This window comes from Auxenochlorella protothecoides, assembly GCF_000733215.1.
Source record: "Auxenochlorella protothecoides strain 0710 unplaced genomic scaffold scaffold7, whole genome shotgun sequence".
Lineage (NCBI taxonomy): Eukaryota > Viridiplantae > Chlorophyta > Trebouxiophyceae > Chlorellales > Chlorellaceae > Auxenochlorella > Auxenochlorella protothecoides.
Window position 1 is genome coordinate 69,419 of NW_011934487.1, and position 17,440 is coordinate 86,858.

General features: G+C 67.1%; 4 protein-coding genes across 4 annotated transcripts; 2 read left to right on the top strand and 2 right to left on the bottom strand.

The window, feature by feature from the left end:
• Nucleotides 1-1,547: 1,547 nt before the first annotated feature.
• Nucleotides 1,548-4,170, top strand: F751_5759 (Transcription factor GTE11; the record flags this gene model as incomplete). Its single annotated transcript, XM_011404072.1, has 6 exons — nt 1,548-1,580; nt 1,713-1,808; nt 2,129-2,341; nt 2,458-2,988; nt 3,613-3,738; nt 3,955-4,170. The coding sequence occupies 6 exons, from the start codon at nt 1,548-1,550 to the stop codon at nt 4,168-4,170; spliced, it is 1,215 nt and encodes a 404-aa protein (XP_011402374.1).
• Nucleotides 4,171-4,544: 374 nt separating this feature from the next.
• F751_5760 (putative serine/threonine-protein kinase mps1) lies at nt 4,545-12,323 on the bottom strand (the record flags this gene model as incomplete). Its single annotated transcript, XM_011404073.1, has 18 exons — nt 4,545-5,102; nt 5,346-5,510; nt 5,742-5,869; nt 6,168-6,288; nt 6,532-6,696; nt 7,108-7,311; nt 7,543-7,670; nt 7,969-8,089; nt 8,302-8,463; nt 8,672-8,770; nt 8,922-8,981; nt 9,133-9,276; nt 9,639-9,737; nt 9,955-10,466; nt 10,597-10,626; nt 10,762-11,242; nt 11,528-11,894; nt 12,073-12,323. 18 exons carry the CDS (start codon nt 12,321-12,323, stop codon nt 4,545-4,547), a joined length of 3,795 nt encoding a protein of 1,264 aa, XP_011402375.1.
• Nucleotides 12,324-13,027: 704 nt separating this feature from the next.
• F751_5761 (hypothetical protein) lies at nt 13,028-14,943 on the top strand (the record flags this gene model as incomplete). Its single annotated transcript, XM_011404074.1, has 5 exons — nt 13,028-13,120; nt 13,212-13,339; nt 13,489-13,681; nt 13,857-13,904; nt 14,848-14,943. The coding sequence occupies 5 exons, from the start codon at nt 13,028-13,030 to the stop codon at nt 14,941-14,943; spliced, it is 558 nt and encodes a 185-aa protein (XP_011402376.1).
• A 1,990-nt stretch (nt 14,944-16,933) lies between these two features.
• On the bottom strand, nt 16,934-17,264 carry F751_5762 (hypothetical protein; the record flags this gene model as incomplete). The annotated part of the gene is made up of 2 exons (XM_011404075.1): nt 16,934-17,097; nt 17,192-17,264. The coding sequence occupies 2 exons, from the start codon at nt 17,262-17,264 to the stop codon at nt 16,934-16,936; spliced, it is 237 nt and encodes a 78-aa protein (XP_011402377.1).
• Nucleotides 17,265-17,440: the final 176 nt, after the last annotated feature.

Genomic DNA, 17,440 nt, shown 5'->3' on the forward strand with positions numbered 1-17,440 from the left:
CCTCCCCACTCCCCACCTCCTGGGAGCCGGTGACAGAAAGTACGGTAAACGATCCGCTGGCTGCCCAGACACACAGCCGACGTCGATCACAAGGGTCAACGGTCATGCCGAGGCAGCCGGCTTGAAGCTGCTTCTGCACTTTCACGCTCCCGTCTGCGGCAGGCCAGGGGGCCATGCGGATGACCATGTGACAGCTCACCATGCACGCCATGCAGGCTATGGGATTGCGGATCGCCTTGCCGGCATGGCAATGCTGCCGTTTGCCCTCTATAAAGCAAATATATAAACAAGTGACTCAACAGCCCCCCTCCTCACTTCCCATCTTTCACACAATCCCCACCCTGCCCCTCCTTCACCATGACCGACCTCGGGTGTCCCACACGGTGAAGCTGCCAGAAGCCAGGAGGATGGCCAGGACACGCGGCCTCGCCGTGACCCAGGCGAGTCCCACGACAGCGAGACCTGCCTCGTCATCCCTGGCCTCGGGCTTGACCCTGCCCCGGGCCAGCGTGGCTTTCCAGGACGCCAGGTGGGAGCCTGTGCCTGCGTCCCAGACGCACACCCTCCCATCCCGGTTGCCTGACGCGAGGAGAAGGGGCGGCAGGAAGCTATCTGGGTCGGGTAGGTCTGGGTGCCTGTTTCCGGTGAATCCAAGGGGAAGGGTGTGATTGTATGCCATCAGCGCGCCACTGCAGTCTCGACTGGCTCCATACTGGCACACACCTCACGGTACACGATGGCATCGAACTCACCAAGCTAGGGAGTAGACCGGGTCGGATGCTCCCGGCAGGGAGAGGCAGGATGCTAGGGTCAGCTGTTGAGGCTGTGGAGTATCATTTTTTGGGCCAAGGAAGAATCGTCAAATTTGCCGGCTCGGCACTCCATCGGTCGCTGTACTTCCCACCAATCACATGTCTGGTCCCCACTCACGTCATACGCGGCCACGCTGGCTCCCAGTCCACAGGCGATCACGCCGGAGCTGTGCAGTGCTATGGGGGTGGGTTCCCCAGGGGAGGGGCAGCCGGGAAGCAGTGCCAGACGATCCATGTCAGCATGCCTTTGGGGTGACCGAAATTCACACTGGGGTTCAGGAATAAAGATAAGGTTGTTCCACAGTCTCGCACACCATGGCCTCGTTTGACATTCGGTCACCGCGTTTCGGTCCTTGACGGGGGTCGGATCTTTCCTTCGCGCGCGCGATTTTGGGAAGTGCCCCTCCGAGAAGCGATCTTCCAGTAGACTGCCGATGCGGGGCAGAAGCGGCATGTGCCCCTGAGCACCACCGCCGATTGCTTTGAAGTACTCAATAGCATGCACAAAGGCTCAAGCACGGCCACTGCGCGCAGCCAGCTCCGCCATCAGCCCTCCATCTGCTCCCCCAGCCGGTGTGCCCCAACTCGTAGGACCAGCGAGCCCACGCTCGAAAGCTGCCAGTGCTAACGATTTTACGCTTTAATTGCATGGTTGTAGCCAATTCCTGACCCTGTCGGGCCGGGTGTCGCCCGCAAGTCGGGCCCTCGGTGACTCTTCAGGTGGCCGGGCGCACCATGGACCCTGCCGTCACTGCCCTGGTGACCCAGGTGAGGTTCTACAGATGTGGTGGAGAGATCGAGTGTGATGTAGTATGGCTTGCGCTGCAAGCCACCTCCCGTGCACAGCATGCGGGGGGCCCAGAACACCCTGCCAATCCTGCCCCCATCCTGCCCACCCAGGTGCTGCATGACACCATGCAGCAGCCCGCCGCGCAGCAGCACTTTAATCACCCGGTGGACACCGTGCAGTACCCTGACTACCACCTTCTCGTCAAGGTGTGTGTGTGTGTGTGTTTGGGGCTGGGTTTTGGGGTTGGAGTATGGGGTGGATTCTTGTGTTGCATTACAGGGTGGGTTTGCAGGTACACTCCCTGTAGAGGGAGGGTGGTCGGCATGTGCCTGTCGTAACACGGTCATCGCCCTCGACCTGGAGGCCAGGTCCCCACTCGTGCTCCCCTTGGCGCAAGCCATCAAGCACCTGTCTGACTTCACTTCACGATGCTCTCACCACCCTTGCGCTGATGCCGTGGCTCGCTCCCCCCACCACTCGAATCTAACCATCACCACCCACCATCAACACTCCCCGCCACGAACAGGAGCCGGCCGACCTGGGGAGCATCGCGGCGCGGCTGGCCTGCGGCGGCTTCAGCTCCCCCTCAGAGGTCGCGGCCGCGGTGGCCCGCGTCTGGACCGCCTGCCGCACCTACAACGACCCTGCCTCCGACATCGTCCGCCTGGCGGGCGCGCTGGAGGCTGCCTTCGCCCAGGCCTGGGCGCGCACGGGCCTGCCGCACAGCATGGCGACGTATGTGGCGGGTGGTGGGCCGGGCCCGCCAGGCCCGGCGGGGGCATCGAGCCCAGCGGGCGCAGCGGGCGGCGCGCCGCGCCCCGGCCCCCGCCCGCCCGCCGCGCGGCGCCGGGCAAGTCGGCCGGGTCGCGGGCGGGGCACCCGCTGCAGCGCTGCCTGACGGTGGTGGAGGCGGCGCTGGAGCGCGCCCCGGCCAGCGCCGGCCTGGCCGCCATCCGCGACCGCCTCGCCCCAGGCCAGCGCAACGGCTGGGGCACGGTGGAGTACAAGTCCACGGCCGAGGTGCTGCGCGACCTGCGCGCCGCCAGCGCCGGGCCTGACCAGCCCGCCGTCGTGGCGGCCTGGGCGGCCGAGGGGCTGGGTGCCTGGGCGCCTGCCCCGGGGCCGACGGCGCAGGGGCAAGAAGCCCCGGCGCTGGGCTCGCCCACCGTCCCCTCGCCCCACTCCGGCTCGGAGGCGGGGCCCTGGTCGGCCTTTGGCGCGGCGGACGCCACGACGGCGGCGCCCATCGAGGCCGACGGACCACCCGCGCCGCCGCCCGCCCATACCGACTCGCTCCGCACCGGCAGCCTGACTTCCAGCCTGGACCTGTCCGGGGTCAAGCCGGGCGCACCCGGGCATCGGGGCCGGGGCAAGGGACGCGCGCAGGTGGGTTGAGGTTTTTGTATTTGTGTGTGGGGGGGTGCTGGGCGTCGTGCAGGGTGGCGAGGTGGTTGCGAGGGAAACAGACGGTTGACAGGGGGCTGAGTGGCCTGCAGTCGTGCGCTTGGTCGCCATACGCTCGTTCGCCGTGTGCTCCCCCACCCTGCGGGCCTGGCCCGCGTCAGGGCCCAGTCCTCGCCACACCAAAGATCCCCGAGCCCCTGGCTGGCCCCCACCGCAGAGCTTGAGCCGCTGCGAGGTGTGCGTGCGGCAGAAGCGAGGCAACTGTGGGACCCCCTTGGCGCACAAGGGGTGCCTGCTCCGGCCGGCGACCGCGGCGGCCTCCGGCAGCCCGCGCACGCCCGGCGGCGAGGGCCTGCCCGCCCCCCTGCGCAACCCGCTGAGTTCATTGAAGCCGGGGAAGAAGGGGCGGGGCGCGGGCGTGAACGCGGTGGGTGGCTTGTTGGGGGGGAGGAGTCTGAGTCCTGGGGAGGCAGAAAGTCCACCCTGCTCTCATCGCAAGGGCGCCCGCTGAGCCGCCCGGCGGGGCCCGTGGCGCGGTGGTTTGCAGACTGAGGCGCGGCATGCGATGCGTCCCAGGTCATCGCGTCATTCTCCCCCCCTGCGCAGAAAGTGCTGGCCAAGGAGCGGGAGGCGATGGCGGCGGCCCGCACGCTGCAGCGCAAGCGCGAGGCCGCCGCGGAGGCCGCGCTGCAGCTGCGCGAGGCCATCGCGCTGGAGCAGGAGGCGCGCAAGGTGGGTGTTTGTGAGCGTGTGTGCTAGGGTTCGACTGGGGTGGGCGTGCATGGGCGCCTGCCTGCGCTCACAGGTGGCGCTCGCCGCGCGGCGAGCAGGGCACAGCCTTCCACCTGTAGCAGCCTGCAGCCCGCACCCTGCCTCGCCCGGGGCCAGTCGTCGCCCAGGGAACAACCCCATCACATCACATCCCTTGAAATCTAACCCTCCAAACAGTTTTGGGAGGAGGTGGCCGAGGTGCATGCCCGCCTGCGCCAGCCGCCGGAGACCTCCACACAGGACGAGGCCTGGTCGCCGGGCGCGCGGTTCGTGCCCGCCACGTACACTGCCGACCATGCCGCTGCACTGCAGCCGCGCTGGGACGCACTGCGGGAGGCGGGGGCGTACTGGGCGCACCGCTGCGCCTGGCAGCCGCGCCCCTGCGCGGCGTGAAGGAAAGGGGCGCCGCTGGTCCCAAACCCAACACGGTACATTCGGGGCTCCGGCCATATTCATGCTGGGCAGCACTTTCCCAATGTGTCTCCTTTGCATGGTGCTGAGAGGAGCAGTGTGTCCCCTCCCCTGCCTCGCTGTACGTGCTCTTCAATGCAGTGCCAGTCCCACGCCCCTCCACGTCGCTGGCTGCCGGTCGACGAGCATGCCCTCCCCTATTGTAAGCTTCCTCCACACACTGCAAGGCATGCATGCACACGCATGGCTGGAAGGGGACGAATTTGGTCACCCAGCCGTCCCCTCGTCTGCTCCAGCGCTGGGATCCCCCAACCTTGCCCACAAGCGTCAAATATGTCGCGGATGCATGCTGGGGCTCAGGGGCTGCCGGAGGTACCCTGCGCAGCGTCGGCCACGCCCTCGAAATTGAAGCGCTGCAAGCCGCGCCGCAGCTTGTCCTCCAGCGACCCCGCCGCCGGCTCCGCGGCGCGGGGCTTGGCCGCCTGAGGGTTGACACGGCGTAGCGCAGCCGCTTGCGTCGCCAGCGCCGTCTGCGAGATGGGGTGCAGCGGGGCGCGCGGGGCGGTGGTCTTTGATGTTGCGCCGTCGGACGCCCCGCTTTCCAGCGCGGCGAGCGCGACGGCGCGCGCCGCCGCCCGCGAGGCGGCCGCCCTCGCCGCCTGGGCGGCCACTCCACTGCCTTGCGGCCCCGGGGCAGACGAGCCTGGGGCATCAGTCGATGGCGAGACCGCGGCCCCAGGACCGGGGTCCGGCGTCCCAGCCCCCCCGCCTGCAAGCCGACTGGGCCCCGCGCCTGTCATCACCCCCCTCCGGGCCCCATCGCCTGCCTCCGACCCGCCGCCCCGCGCCGCTCTGCCCACGCTGCGTGTGCTGGGCAGCTGCGGGGACAGCCCCGCGCTGAGCTGGCTGAACACCTGCCGGGAGAGCGTGGCGAGCTCCTCGCCCCCCGCGCCCACCCCCGCCCGCGCCAGCTTGAGCATCAGGCGCTCCAGCTGCTCCACGCTGAGCTCGACGCGGCCGCGGCGCGGCGCGGGGGTGGCGGGCATGCCGCCGGCGCCCTCGGGCGCGGCCGTGACGGGACGCAGGAAGGGGTGTGCCAGCAGCTCGCGCATGGAGACGCGGGGCTTGGGCTCGCGGTCCAGGCAGCGCCGCAGCACCTCTGCCAGCGCGGGGTTGGGCAGGGGCGGAAAGGCGATGGCGTGACTCGGGTCGATGATGGCGTGCATCTTCTGGATGAAGGGCAGGTGGCTGAAGGGGGTGGCGCCGTACACCATCTGATACAGGATGCAGCCCAGGCTCCAGATGTCGGAGGCGCGACCGACCTGCGTGAGGGCGGGGGTGGTGTAGGGTTGGGGTAAGGCACATGCGGGGGTGGAACTTGGGGTGTTTAAGGTTGGGAGATCGAGGGAATCGAGGTATGCGGCAGAGAGCCAAACCCATCACCCAGCCCCCGATTCCTTTTGAGGTGAAGCCACAACACAAACATGGTCCAACAGACAGAGTGCATTGCAACACGCGAGGCACCGTTCCCCAGCCATGAGCCTGGAACCCACCCTGCGCTCCACCCAGCCCACCTTCATGGGCGGGCCACCCTTGATGTTGTTTTGCCCGCCCAGGATGGCTTCCGGGCTCATGTAGTTCAGCGTCCCGACCTGGCTCTCACGAGCGATGGACGTCGTGTCTGTGCATGTGTGTGGCACGGGGAGGGATGGGAGTGAGGATGGCGGGCATGCAGGCCAGCCAGAGGGCGGAGTGACAGGAAGAGGCTGCACGCCACTGCTTGGGTGACGCCAGGGAGAGGGGTGGGTCCTCAACTGAGGCCGAAGGACGCTGCCCACCGCCACTCGGCGTGGCCTCTGCGTCATGCACGCTCCTCCCCCAGACTCAGGGCGAAGCGGGGGCGTCCCAATCATACATGCATGGCGGCCATGAGAGCGGCCCTCCAGACCCCTCGCCCCCCACAGTCGCAAGACACACACCGGACTGGATGGCCTTTGCGATGCCAAAGTCGATGAGCTTCAGCTGGCCCTCCACCACCAGGAAGTTGGCAGGCTTGATGTCGGAGTGCACTATGCGGACCTCATGGATCGTGTGCACAGCCTGGGGGGAGAGCGTGGCGAGCTCCTCGCCCCCCGCGCCCACCCCCGCCCGCGCCAGCTTGAGCATCAGGCGCTCCAGCTGCTCCACGCTGAGCTCGACGCGGCCGCGGCGCGGCGCGGGGGTGGCGGGCGTGCCGCCGGCGCCCTCGGGCGCGGCCGTGACGGGACGCAGGAAGGGGTGTGCCAGCAGCTCGCGCATGGAGATGCGGGTCTTGGGGTCGCGGACCAGGCAGCGCCGCAGCACCTCTGCCAGCGCGGGGTTGGGCAGGGGCGGGAAGGCGATGGCGTGGCTCGGGTCGATGATGGCGTGCATCTTCTGGATGAAGGGCAGGTGGCTGAAGGGGGTGGCGCCGTACACCATCTGATACAGGATGCAGCCCAGGCTCCAGATGTCGGAGGCGCGACCGACCTGCGTGGGGGCGGGGGTGGTGTGGGGTTGGGGTAAGGCACATGCGGGGGTGGAACTTGGGGTGTTCAAGGTTGGGAGATCGAGGGAATCGAGGTGTGCGGCAGAGAGCCAAACCCATCACCCAGCCCCCGATTCCTTTTGAGGTGAAGCCACAACACAAACATGGTCCAACAGACAGAGTGCATTGCAACACGCGAGGCACCGTTCCCCAGGGGAGAGCGTGGCGAGCTCCTCGCCCCCCGCGCCCACCCCCGCCCGCGCCAGCTTGAGCATCAGGCGCTCCAGCTGCTCCACGCTGAGCTCGACGCGGCCGCGGCGCGGCGCGGGGGTGGCGGGCATGCCGCCGGCGCCCTCGGGCGCGGCCGTGACGGGACGCAGGAAGGGGTGTGCCAGCAGCTCGCGCATGGAGACGCGGGTCTTGGGCTCGCGGTCCAGGCAGCGCCGCAGCACCTCTGCCAGCGCGGGGTTGGGCAGGGGCGGAAAGGCGATGGCGTGACTCGGGTCGATGATGGCGTGCATCTTCTGGATGAAGGGCAGGTGGCTGAAGGGGGTGGCGCCGTATACCATCTGATACAGGATGCAGCCCAGGCTCCAGATGTCGGAGGCGCGACCGACCTGCGTGAGGGCGGGGGTGGTGTAGGGTTGGGGTAAGGCACATGCGGGGGTGGAACTTGGGGTGTTTAAGGTTGGGAGATCGAGGGAATCGAGGTATGCGGCAGAGAGCCAAACCCATCACCCAGCCCCCGATTCCTTTTGAGGTGAAGCCACAACACAAACATGGTCCAGCAGACAGAGTACATTGCAACACGCGAGGCACCGTTCCCCAGCCATGAGCCTGGAACCCACCCTGCGCTCCACCCAGCCCACCTTCATGGGCGGGCCACCCTTGATGTTGTTCTGCCCGCCCAGGATGGCTTCCGGGCTCATGTAGTTCAGCGTCCCGACCTGGCTCTCACGAGCGATGGACGTCGTGTCTGTGCATGTGTGTGGCACGGGGAGGGATGGGAGTGAGGATGGCGGGCATGCAGGCCAGCCAGAGGGCGGAGTGACAGGAAGAGGCTGCACGCCACTGCTTGGGTGACGCCAGGGAGAGGGGTGGGTCCTCAACTGAGGCCGAAGGACGCTGCCCACCGCCACTCGGCGTGGCCTCTGCGTCATGCACGCTCCTCCCCCAGACTCAGGGCGAAGCGGGGGCGTCCCAATCATACATGCATGGCGGCCATGAGAGCGGCCCTCCAGACCCCTCGCCCCCCACAGTCGCAAGACACACACCGGACTGGATGGCCTTTGCGATGCCAAAGTCGATGAGCTTCAGCTGGCCCTCCACCACCAGGAAGTTGGCAGGCTTGATGTCGGAGTGCACTATGCGGACCTCATGGATCGTGTGCACAGCCTGGGGTGGTGGAGGTGATGAATGAATGGTAAATGTGGTGGGAGATAGCGGTGGGGGAGGGCTTGAACAGGGGAGTGGCCAGGCGTAGGGCGGCCTGGACTGCACCATTGGACCACGCTCTCACCCCTGCACGCCAAGGCAGCGCCGGAACCCTGGCTCCTCTGCCTTGGCTGTATCCTCCAGGCCCCCCCTCCCCTCTTTCCGATCCTCACTCGCAACATCTGCTCCCAGTACAGCCGGATGAAATTCTCGTCGAGCGATGCAGCGCCGCCGTCGTGTTCCTTCCGCGCCGCCTCGCGCTTCTGCAGCAGGCGGGCGAGGTCGATCTCCCCGCACTCCAGCACCATGAAGATTATGCCCTCGGCCCGGTACACCTTTGAAAGACGGGGGGTGGGAAATGGGAGGGTTGGGGAGGGTTGCCAACCTTGGATCGAGAAGACAGCAGGGCGGAAAATGGCCGGATGCAGAGCTGAATATCAGCCCTGCCTTGCCAGGCGGCCGGCACAGGGCCTGAACCATCCCTCTCTCCCTGGGCCTGTGCGACTGAAGAGGCCACCGCTTCCCTCCTCCCTCCCAATTCACCTCTGCATCGATGAGCTGGATGATGTTGGACTTGCCACGCAGGGAGTTGAGCAGCGTGATCTCGTCGATGAAGCCGGCCGCCGCCTCGGAGTCGCGGCCCTGTTCCTCGAGGGGAGAACTGATGGTTTGTGGGTGACACCTTGGCGCAGCAGAACCTCAAGACCCCCCAATCCATGCAGCCCTCGCCCTTGCCACGGCAAGGAAGTCCATCGTAGCTGGATTCACCGCACCCAAACGAACACACACTCACGGTGAGCCTGATGCGCTTCAGGGCGAATATCTTGCGGTTCGGGGCCATCACCTTGTAGACCTGCGTGAGAGTGGTAGAGGGTGGGGGTGGGTTGTCAGTGGGGTGTTCCCTCGTCCTGCTCGGGATTCAACACAATCTTGCTGATCTCGTCCGAGCCTCGGGGGTTCAGTAACAGGAAACCTGCGCCGCCCCGTCACCACTGGGGTCGCACCTTGCTGCTCCCCCCGCGTCCCACACACTCCAGCTTGGTGTAGCTGATGCCCTTGACCACCACGGTATTGTCGTCCTCCACCACCCTCCTACCAGAGGAGACCAGGCTGGCATTGTTCCGGTCCCTGCGTGCCGGAGGGAAGCACTGGTTGGTGGGAGCCGGTGGCGGGGGAGGGAAAGTGCGGGGCCCTGATCCTGCATGCTATCAGACACTCTTCTCTCGGTGCATCGGGTGCCTGGTCTTCACTTCGCGCCCCACCCCCCACACAACCCTCACCGCTGGGATGCGGGGGCTTTGGGGGGCGGAGGGCCCATGGGCTGACCCTGGGAGGGCCGCTGCGGCGCCGTCTCCGCAGCGGCCAGGCGAGCGTCGCTCGCGGGGTCCGGGCGCGCGTCGCTCTCCGCGGCGGGGCCCCGGGGCACCGCAGGCCGGCCCCCGGCGGCTGCGGGGAGGGTGGTGCCGCCGCGGACGACGACGTCGCCCCTGCCCGCCGGGACGGCATTCACCTGGCCGCGCCGTGCCGCGCCAGGCTGCAGCGGCAGCGTGGCCTCCTCCGCCTCCTCGCCCCCCGACCCCGGCGTCTGCTCGCCAGCCTCCAGCACCACCTGTGCTCGTGAGTGGGCGTGCGGTGGGGGGGCACAGAGGTGTGGATGCTTCACGGAGGGTCCAGCGGGTGAAGTCACGACACTCGTGGGCTGATGGGCGTGCGAGGGGACGACCTGTGAGGTCTAGACCGAGGACGGCGCAGAGCAGACACATTCGATCCCATTCAAGGCACGAGTCCCAGGCCCCCCTCCCGCGCCGGGCTCAGACCAGCCTCACCCTGTGCATCTTGGCCGGTGCCAGGCTCTGCCGCCCACCCCGCACCCGCGCCGCCAGCTTGCTGAGGAGCACGGGCGCGGTCTCTTCCTCGTCCACCGCCGGCGGCTGGCGCCGCACCATCGACCCGCCGCCGGGCCCGTCCGCCGGCAGGTCGCCCGCGTCCAGCACCAGCTGGCCCGGCCTGGGGCCTGCGAGCGTGCGGAGAGGGGGCCCGGCGCCGGGCCCTGCGTCTGCTCGCCCCCTCGCCTCGAGTGCGGGCCCGCGGCTGCCGCCAGGCGCGTCGCCGGGGCTGGGCGGGGGGCCCGTGGCACGCTTGCACGCCGCCTCCCCTCCTGCGCCTGGCGCCGCCGCCTTGCGCTTCAGGTCCGTCGCCTCGCCTGCCGACCGAATGTCTGTGTGTGCCTCGCCGACCTTGGTCCCAGTCTCCTTCCCTGCCGCCGCTGCGTCCCCCGCCGCGGGCTCGTTCGCCGAGTCTGAACCAGGAGCCACGCGCAGCGCCCTCCCCAGCACACCTGCATGTCACGGACGGAGCGGGCGGTGGGAGGGTGAGTCTGTGCCGCTTTTGAGCAATCGGCAGAGTCTCCACGACACCACACTCCCCCTCGACCCGCCTTCCCAGCCCAGCACCCCCATTCCACTCACCCATGCGTCGCGGCCTGAGCAGGTTGCGCTCTGCGACGGGCGGCAAGGGAGGCGCCGATCCTCCTGGCACCGCCGCGGCGCGGCTGCCCCGTGCAGGACCGGGAGCTTGTGCTTCGTTCGGGGTCGCCGACGCTGCTGCATGCCCCCCTGCTGGCGTCATCCTACTCGCGCCTGCCATCCCCGCTGCCGATGGCGTCGCCGCTGCGGGCTCTGCGGGCTCCACATGCGGGCCTTCTGTGAGGAATCCCGGCCGCTGCAGGGGCAGCGTGGCGGACTGCGGCGTGCGGCGCGCAAGGCAGCGCCGCACGACGATGGTGTCCTCGTTGGCCGCCCCGCCGAGGCGGCTGAGGCCGGGGCCGGACTGCCGCCCGCCCATGCACACCGTGGCCTCCTCGGAGCCCCTGGAGGAGGAGGAGGAGGCGCTGCCGCGGCTCAGCGCGGTGCCCGGCGCCCCGGCGCCCTGGCCGAGACCGCCAGGGCCGGTCGCCGAGCCAGGCGCGCCGGCGCAGAGGCGGGCAAGCAGCGCGGGACCCCGGGCCGCCTCGACGCCCGCGCATGCTGCCCCACGGTCCACCAGACTGGAGCCGGGGAGGGGCCGGCCAGGGGCGCCAGAGTCCGGCGGGAGTCCTGAGGGCACGAGGGCCTCCTGTGTGGGGGTGAGCATGCAGGAGGGTCTCAGGGGCGGGGGCGTGGGAAGTATCGGGGCGCGCACATGCCTCAGGAGGCCCAGCGCCACGGCGCCGCGGCGCTGCGGCAGGGCCACACGCGCCCTGCATCGGGGCGCCTCCCGCTGCCCTGAATCGTTGTTATCAAGCCTATGCTTGGGGTGCAGGCAGGTGCCGCGCACCGCACCCTCCTCATATCACACCAGCCCTCATCCTCTCCCACACCCATGAAAGGGATAGCCTGGTCCCAGCAAGGCCGCGCTCACCAGTGTGTGTGTGTGGCTGGCCCGCGCGGGTCTCTCCGCCTCGGCGCCTGGGGTCACGAAGGCCTCGTAGGTGCTGGCGGTGCAGGTCAGCGCGGCCGTGTGCGGCCCCGCCGACGCGGCGGACTGCTGCCAGAGGGGCACCGGGCTCCAGACCCCAGCCGCCACGTCGGCCAGGGCCGCCTCCAGCGCGGCCGGCGGTTGGGCGCCGTCCCGCAGGCCCTTAGCCAGGACGGCGGAGGCCCGGTCCCGCGCGCCGGAATCCCACTCCAGCGCCGCCCACTCCAGGAAGAGCAGGGGGGAGCTGCTCCCGATCGCCTGACGGCGCAGCGTCTTCAGCGTGTCGCGCGCGTCGTCGCAATCCCGGTGCCTGGATGATACAGGCGCGGGGGAGGGGGGGGGGTGGGGGTGCGGGGTGTGGTGGTGGGAGGTGGGGGAGAGCACGGGTCCTGGACCCCGGCATGACGCTCAAAAACCCTGAGGGCGCCCTGGGTGCAGTGGGCCCACTGTCGCTCGACATGCCCTCTCTCAAGCTCACTCCAACGCACCACTGCTGGCGGGCAAAGCCCAGCCAGAGACGAACGTAGGCGTCGGAGCCTTGGTTCCCCTGGCGGGGCACGGCATGGGTGGCTTGCGTGTAGACCTGCAGCAGGTCCAGGCCGGGCAGGGGCCGGGCCTCCAGGCAGGCCAGGAGGGCCCACCACGCCCCGGCGCTCTCTGGGCAGGCCCTGACCGCCAGGACCAGGTCTGCGACTTTGGGGTCGGGGCAGGCCGACAGCGGGGACGGCAGCGATGTCATGGCCTGCGCGTGGGCCGGGATATGGGGCTGGCACGTCACCCAACCTTGAGTGAGGGTCCAGGGGCAATCCACCACGCACGCACCGACAGATCCCGACGGTCGTCGGGCAGAAATCGAATAGCTGGGATAAACTCGAGGCCCGGATCCAGTCCAAAAGTCAGGGCGGGCGATGGATGGCCATGGAGGTCCGGGACGGGGCCTTTCCGCTATCTGGCGAGGTGCGCGCTTCGCCACGCTCCTGGGACCTGCTAACCGCGCGGGGCTATGCCCGAGCTGTTACAATCACGTGCTTCGCTGCGCAGGAGTGAAGTCGGCTGATCGGGCTGCCTTGGAGCAGCCTGCTTGGCGTGCCCTGCGACGTCAGGTTTGGACAGCTAAGGGGAGATTCGGTATTTTGCGAGGAAAGCGGGCGCGGGCGCGCCGGTGAGCAAGGTACTTGTCGGTCGCAAGCGCATGGGGGAGACCCAGATCATCCCACCATGGTTTGTTGTGGAAAACGAAAGCAAAATGGTGGTGCTGGAGCGGCTACACTGCACAGTGACGTCCGATTGGGCGCGGCACGCCCCGGCCGCTCGGGGCCTCGGCCTGACGGGCACGAAGGTACAGTGCCGAGATTTTGCTGCTGTGCCATCGATGCTCTCGAGCAAGACAATCCAGGTCATGACCTGTACGATTCCCAACAGGAGAATCCCCTCGTGCACCCCATGCTTGACATGGAGACGATGGTGCTGGACCGCCTGCTGTACCGGAACAAGCACCAGCACCGGCACGCCAAATACTTTCAGCAGCTGCGCGAGGTGAGTCACACTCGCCACCAGGCTTCATGTTGTCCGAATCGTCACACGGCCATCATGCACATTTTCAGAGTCCACCATGCCCTCCCCGCAGGTCAGGCGGGGCCTGCGCTCGTTGGCATCCCTGCAGCTGGACGCCGCGCTGCGTGCCCTCCACGACGCCCTGCAGGCCGGCGCGAGCCGCCACGCGCTCCCCACCATCAGCATGCACCTGTCGCTCGGGTGAGTGATACGGCACAGGTCCCAGGCGCAGCAGTTCCAGCATGATCGTGCTGTCTTGAAGTGTGCATGCGACGCCAGCAGTTCACGCTGAAGCCTCCCCTCACTCACATACATACAAACACATCCACATGCACCTGCCCCTGGTGCAGGCACGAGCAGAGGCTCCTCCCCAGCCACCAGGCCGCCATGTCGGTGCTGCAGCGCCTCCTCGCGGCCGCCCGCCTCGTCCCCCGCCTCCTGGGGGCCCTGCAACGCGCCGCGCGCCAGCTGGCGGCCCAGCTGGCACTCACCTTCTTCGTGCCGCTGTGCCTCACCTGCCTGTCCCTCCTTGGACGCATCTGGGTGGGTGCTCTCGGGCCCGCGCGCGCTCGCCTCCCTGGTGGTCGGGGTGGTGACAGCTCAAGGACACGCCCGTAGCCGGTTGATCCCCATCATGTATTCCCCCCGTCACCCCTCCAACCAGCGACCCGCGACCCCCACCCCTATGCCAATTCTATAACCCACACCGCCGCCGCAGGTCCTGTGCAGCCAGCTGCTGCTGGACGTGGTGGGGGTCTACGGCACCGTCATGGAGCTGGCGCCGTCGCTGCCGCGCAGCGCGCGCCCGGCCTCCGCCGGCGCGCCGGGGGCGGGCCTCCCCGCCGCGCTGAGCTGTGCCTGGCCGGCGGGGGGCGTGCCGGCCCTGGCCTGCGAGCCCGGGGCCCAGCTTGAGGCCGACGCTGCCGCCGCCTCCGACCGCTGGCTGCTGCAGCCGCTGCCGGGGTCCGACCGCGACCCGGACGCGGCCGTGCAGTGGCTCGCCGTCGAGGTGGACCTGGCAGGGGCCCCGGGAGAGGGGAGCGGGTGCCGCGCGCCACACGCGCCGCGTGGGCCGAGCGACGGCCTGGCGGCCGGGGAGGAGGGGGAGGACCTGGGCGAGCCGGTGGTCAGGGGTTCTGTGGGCCTGGGCTTGATGAGGGAGCCGCCCCTTGCCCCGCCAGAAGAAGAGCCTGGCCCGCGGGTGCTCGCACACGCGCTGCCCGCCCTCTCCCTGAAGCCCAGGGCGGCCCGGTGTGAGCCGGAGGAGCGTGCGCGAGCAGCGACGACGCCCGTCCCAGCGCGCCCAGAACCCTCCGCAGGGACAGGGCTGGCCGCGGCTGCGCGGCCAGGACCTGGCAGAGGAGGAGCATCGCCGGGACGCTGCGCGACCGCCCCTGCACATCCCCCGCTTGTTGCCCTGCCTCAGCCCACCACCAAGCCTGCTTTCCTCGCCGTGCATGCGAGGCAGGCAGCCACAGCCGCGGTGCCTCCGGGAGCTGGCAGATCTGGGCTTGGGACAGCGGGAAGCATGGCGCAGCGACGGTGCGATGGGTCGCTCAAGGGGCTCGCCGGAGCAGCAGCGCACGTCCCCGTGCTGGACACGGCGGAGGCGGCTGCTGGTGGGCCTGCGGACCGAGCCACATGCCCGCCAGCTGCAACAAGTTCAGGCCCGCCCGCTGATCCAGCCACAGGCGCGCCTGCCATCTCAGATCTCACACCCCGGCCCGCTGCTGGAGTTGCAGGCTCGCAAGGAGATGCACCCAGACCGAGTACGCAGCCCGGAGCACCGCCCCCTGCCCAGCTAACTGGCGCTGGCGCTGCTGGGCCGCCCCTGCTGCTGGACGCGAGCGCTTCGGCTCGCAAGCGAAGGAGGAGGGCTGCCGGCGGTGGGACGGCCGAGGAGCAGGCAGCCGGAGCCCAGAAGAGCTGGGAGGACTGGGTGGAGGGACCGCCGACCACGGCAGGGCCTGCGTCGGCCCCGCCGGAGCTGCAGCCGCCACGGCGCCCCGCTGCGCGAGGGAGGGGCGGCCCTCGCGGGAGGGGGCGGCGGTACTGACCAAGCGCACCCCCAGCCGGAGATTGTGGTGCCTTACACATGGGCTGAATGGCAATGCATGGGGAGCTGTACAATGCGCGACAGCACGAAGCTTGAGAGGGTAAGTGTGGCTTGGGAAATGACAAGGGGGAAAAGGCAAAAATTTTAGGGAAGAAACAGGTTCACGCTGGAAGCTGCAAGAATGGGGTAGCAATCGCAGCAATGATGGGTGGGGGGTGGATGGGGTGGGGACAGGGAGGGAACACAGAGAGCAGCTTGAATTCAAACAGGAAGGGATTTAAAATTATTGTGTATCGGAGAAACTGCAGGCAGTCTCCATCAAATCGAAGGCGCAAACGACGATTGGGGGCAGATCAGACGCGCCTGGCCACCTCTCGGACCCATGCGATCGAAGTGTGCAGGACGTCCTCGCTGCACGTGCTCTCAGACGAGTCGGGGGCGGCATCCCGGAGGACCTTCCAAGGCTCAAGCCGCGCCCCACGCGGAGCGGGGGGAGGAGCAAGAGGGGTGCTGATGCTGCCTGCGTTTAATTTAATTGAAAGGGTGTGGCCATGGCAGGAGTGGAGGTGCCCGTCTCGCGATGCCCGGGTCCAGCTCATGCCCCATCTCCACGTACCTGGCGTGCCGTACGCATCTTCCGATGCATCTGACAGGCAAGCCGAGCCATGCATCATGCGCTCAGAGGAGCGTGGAGTCACCGGTGGGCAAGCCATGGATGCTGAGAGTTCTGAGGAGGAAGCCGGCGTGCGGTGCGTTTAGGCGAGCTCTTAGCCCTCAGACGGAGTTCCCTACGGAACGTAGTCGTACCCCACCAATTAAATAATAATTATACTATCTGCGACTGGGGAAGGCAGCGGGGCGATTACAGAGTATGTCAGTTTTAAGTTATGGGGGTGTCCCGACCCCGGTCGTCCCTGGACACAGTCTGACCAGCTGCATGAAGGCCGAAAACTGACCATCAAGGATGGTGCCACCTCCTGCAGCCAGTCGGTCGGGACCCGGACCACTGGAGTCCTTCAAAACATTATAAGGATAGGTAGCGTGACAAGTATGGGATTGCTTCACAGTTAAAGAAGGGCTGACACCTAGTCTCAGTCTCCCAGTGGATGGATTTTTTCCCGAGACATTCATGCGAGGAAAGAGAGGGGGCTCTCACCGCACGCAGCGCTACTCCGCCGTAATTGTGAGCGAAATCAAGCAATGATTTAATATTTATCTATGGTTTTTAAGACACAAATTGCTTTATTGTCGTTCGATTTGTCCGAAGCAAAGTGTTACGTACGTCCGTAATAATGATGTGGGCAAGCAATGCCGGCCGCTGATTGCAACACGTGCAGACATGCTGGACCAAGTCTGACAATCCACCACCCAAGCTTCTGTTCTCATGCATCCCCAGTGTGCTGATGACTGAAATGAAAACCTTCCAGTCGGAACCCTCCTCAACACATTCTTCTTCGCACAATAAGAAGTCTGTGCAGATTGTCGTGCAATTGCGGGCTACTACTTGACAACAATGTTTGGGTGCATGGTCTTCTACAAAGGCTTATTGGTAGATATTGGGGATGCAAAAGCAATATACTATGTTGTGATTGACCAGTGGGCACACTGGGCGAAGTGGTGCTGGCAGGACATATCAGTGTGTGATAAAGAAAAGAGTTCTATGATTCATTCATATTGCTGCAGAAAATGCGACGGAATGGGTAGGCTCTGATTCGGAGGGAAGATCATTGGCATTACAACTATTTTCCTGGAGTGACTGCCGCACATTCTCTCACCCAGGCAATGGAGGTTTCCAGGGAGATGCTGCCTTCGCCCCGTGATGCCGTGCCCGCCTGTTGACATGTCCCGCTCAGCCTCGGTGGTGGCGGAGCATTCGGCACTGAGCACGGCGGAACCAATGCAACTGTGTGAATTGGGATGGTGCCATACGTTGTGAACACTTCGTGATTGGGTATCGCACCAGGTTGTGATCTAAAGCGCAGGTCACGCCTCTGTACCTGGGGTCTCTGGTGGTGTCGACCCACCCTCGTCTCGACCTATCGGATCAGGGTTTGCCAACGGGCGCTTCATGACAGGAGGTATTAAGATAGACGTTTGTTTCGGGGTTAACGCTGTCCAGACACGCGGGCTTGGTCATCCGCAATCAAGAGTCGCGTCCCTGAGTGACAAGTATTCGACACACTTCGGCACCTTAACAACCGACGATGCTTCCCCGAGGTGACAACACTTGCCTTTTTATACTGTAT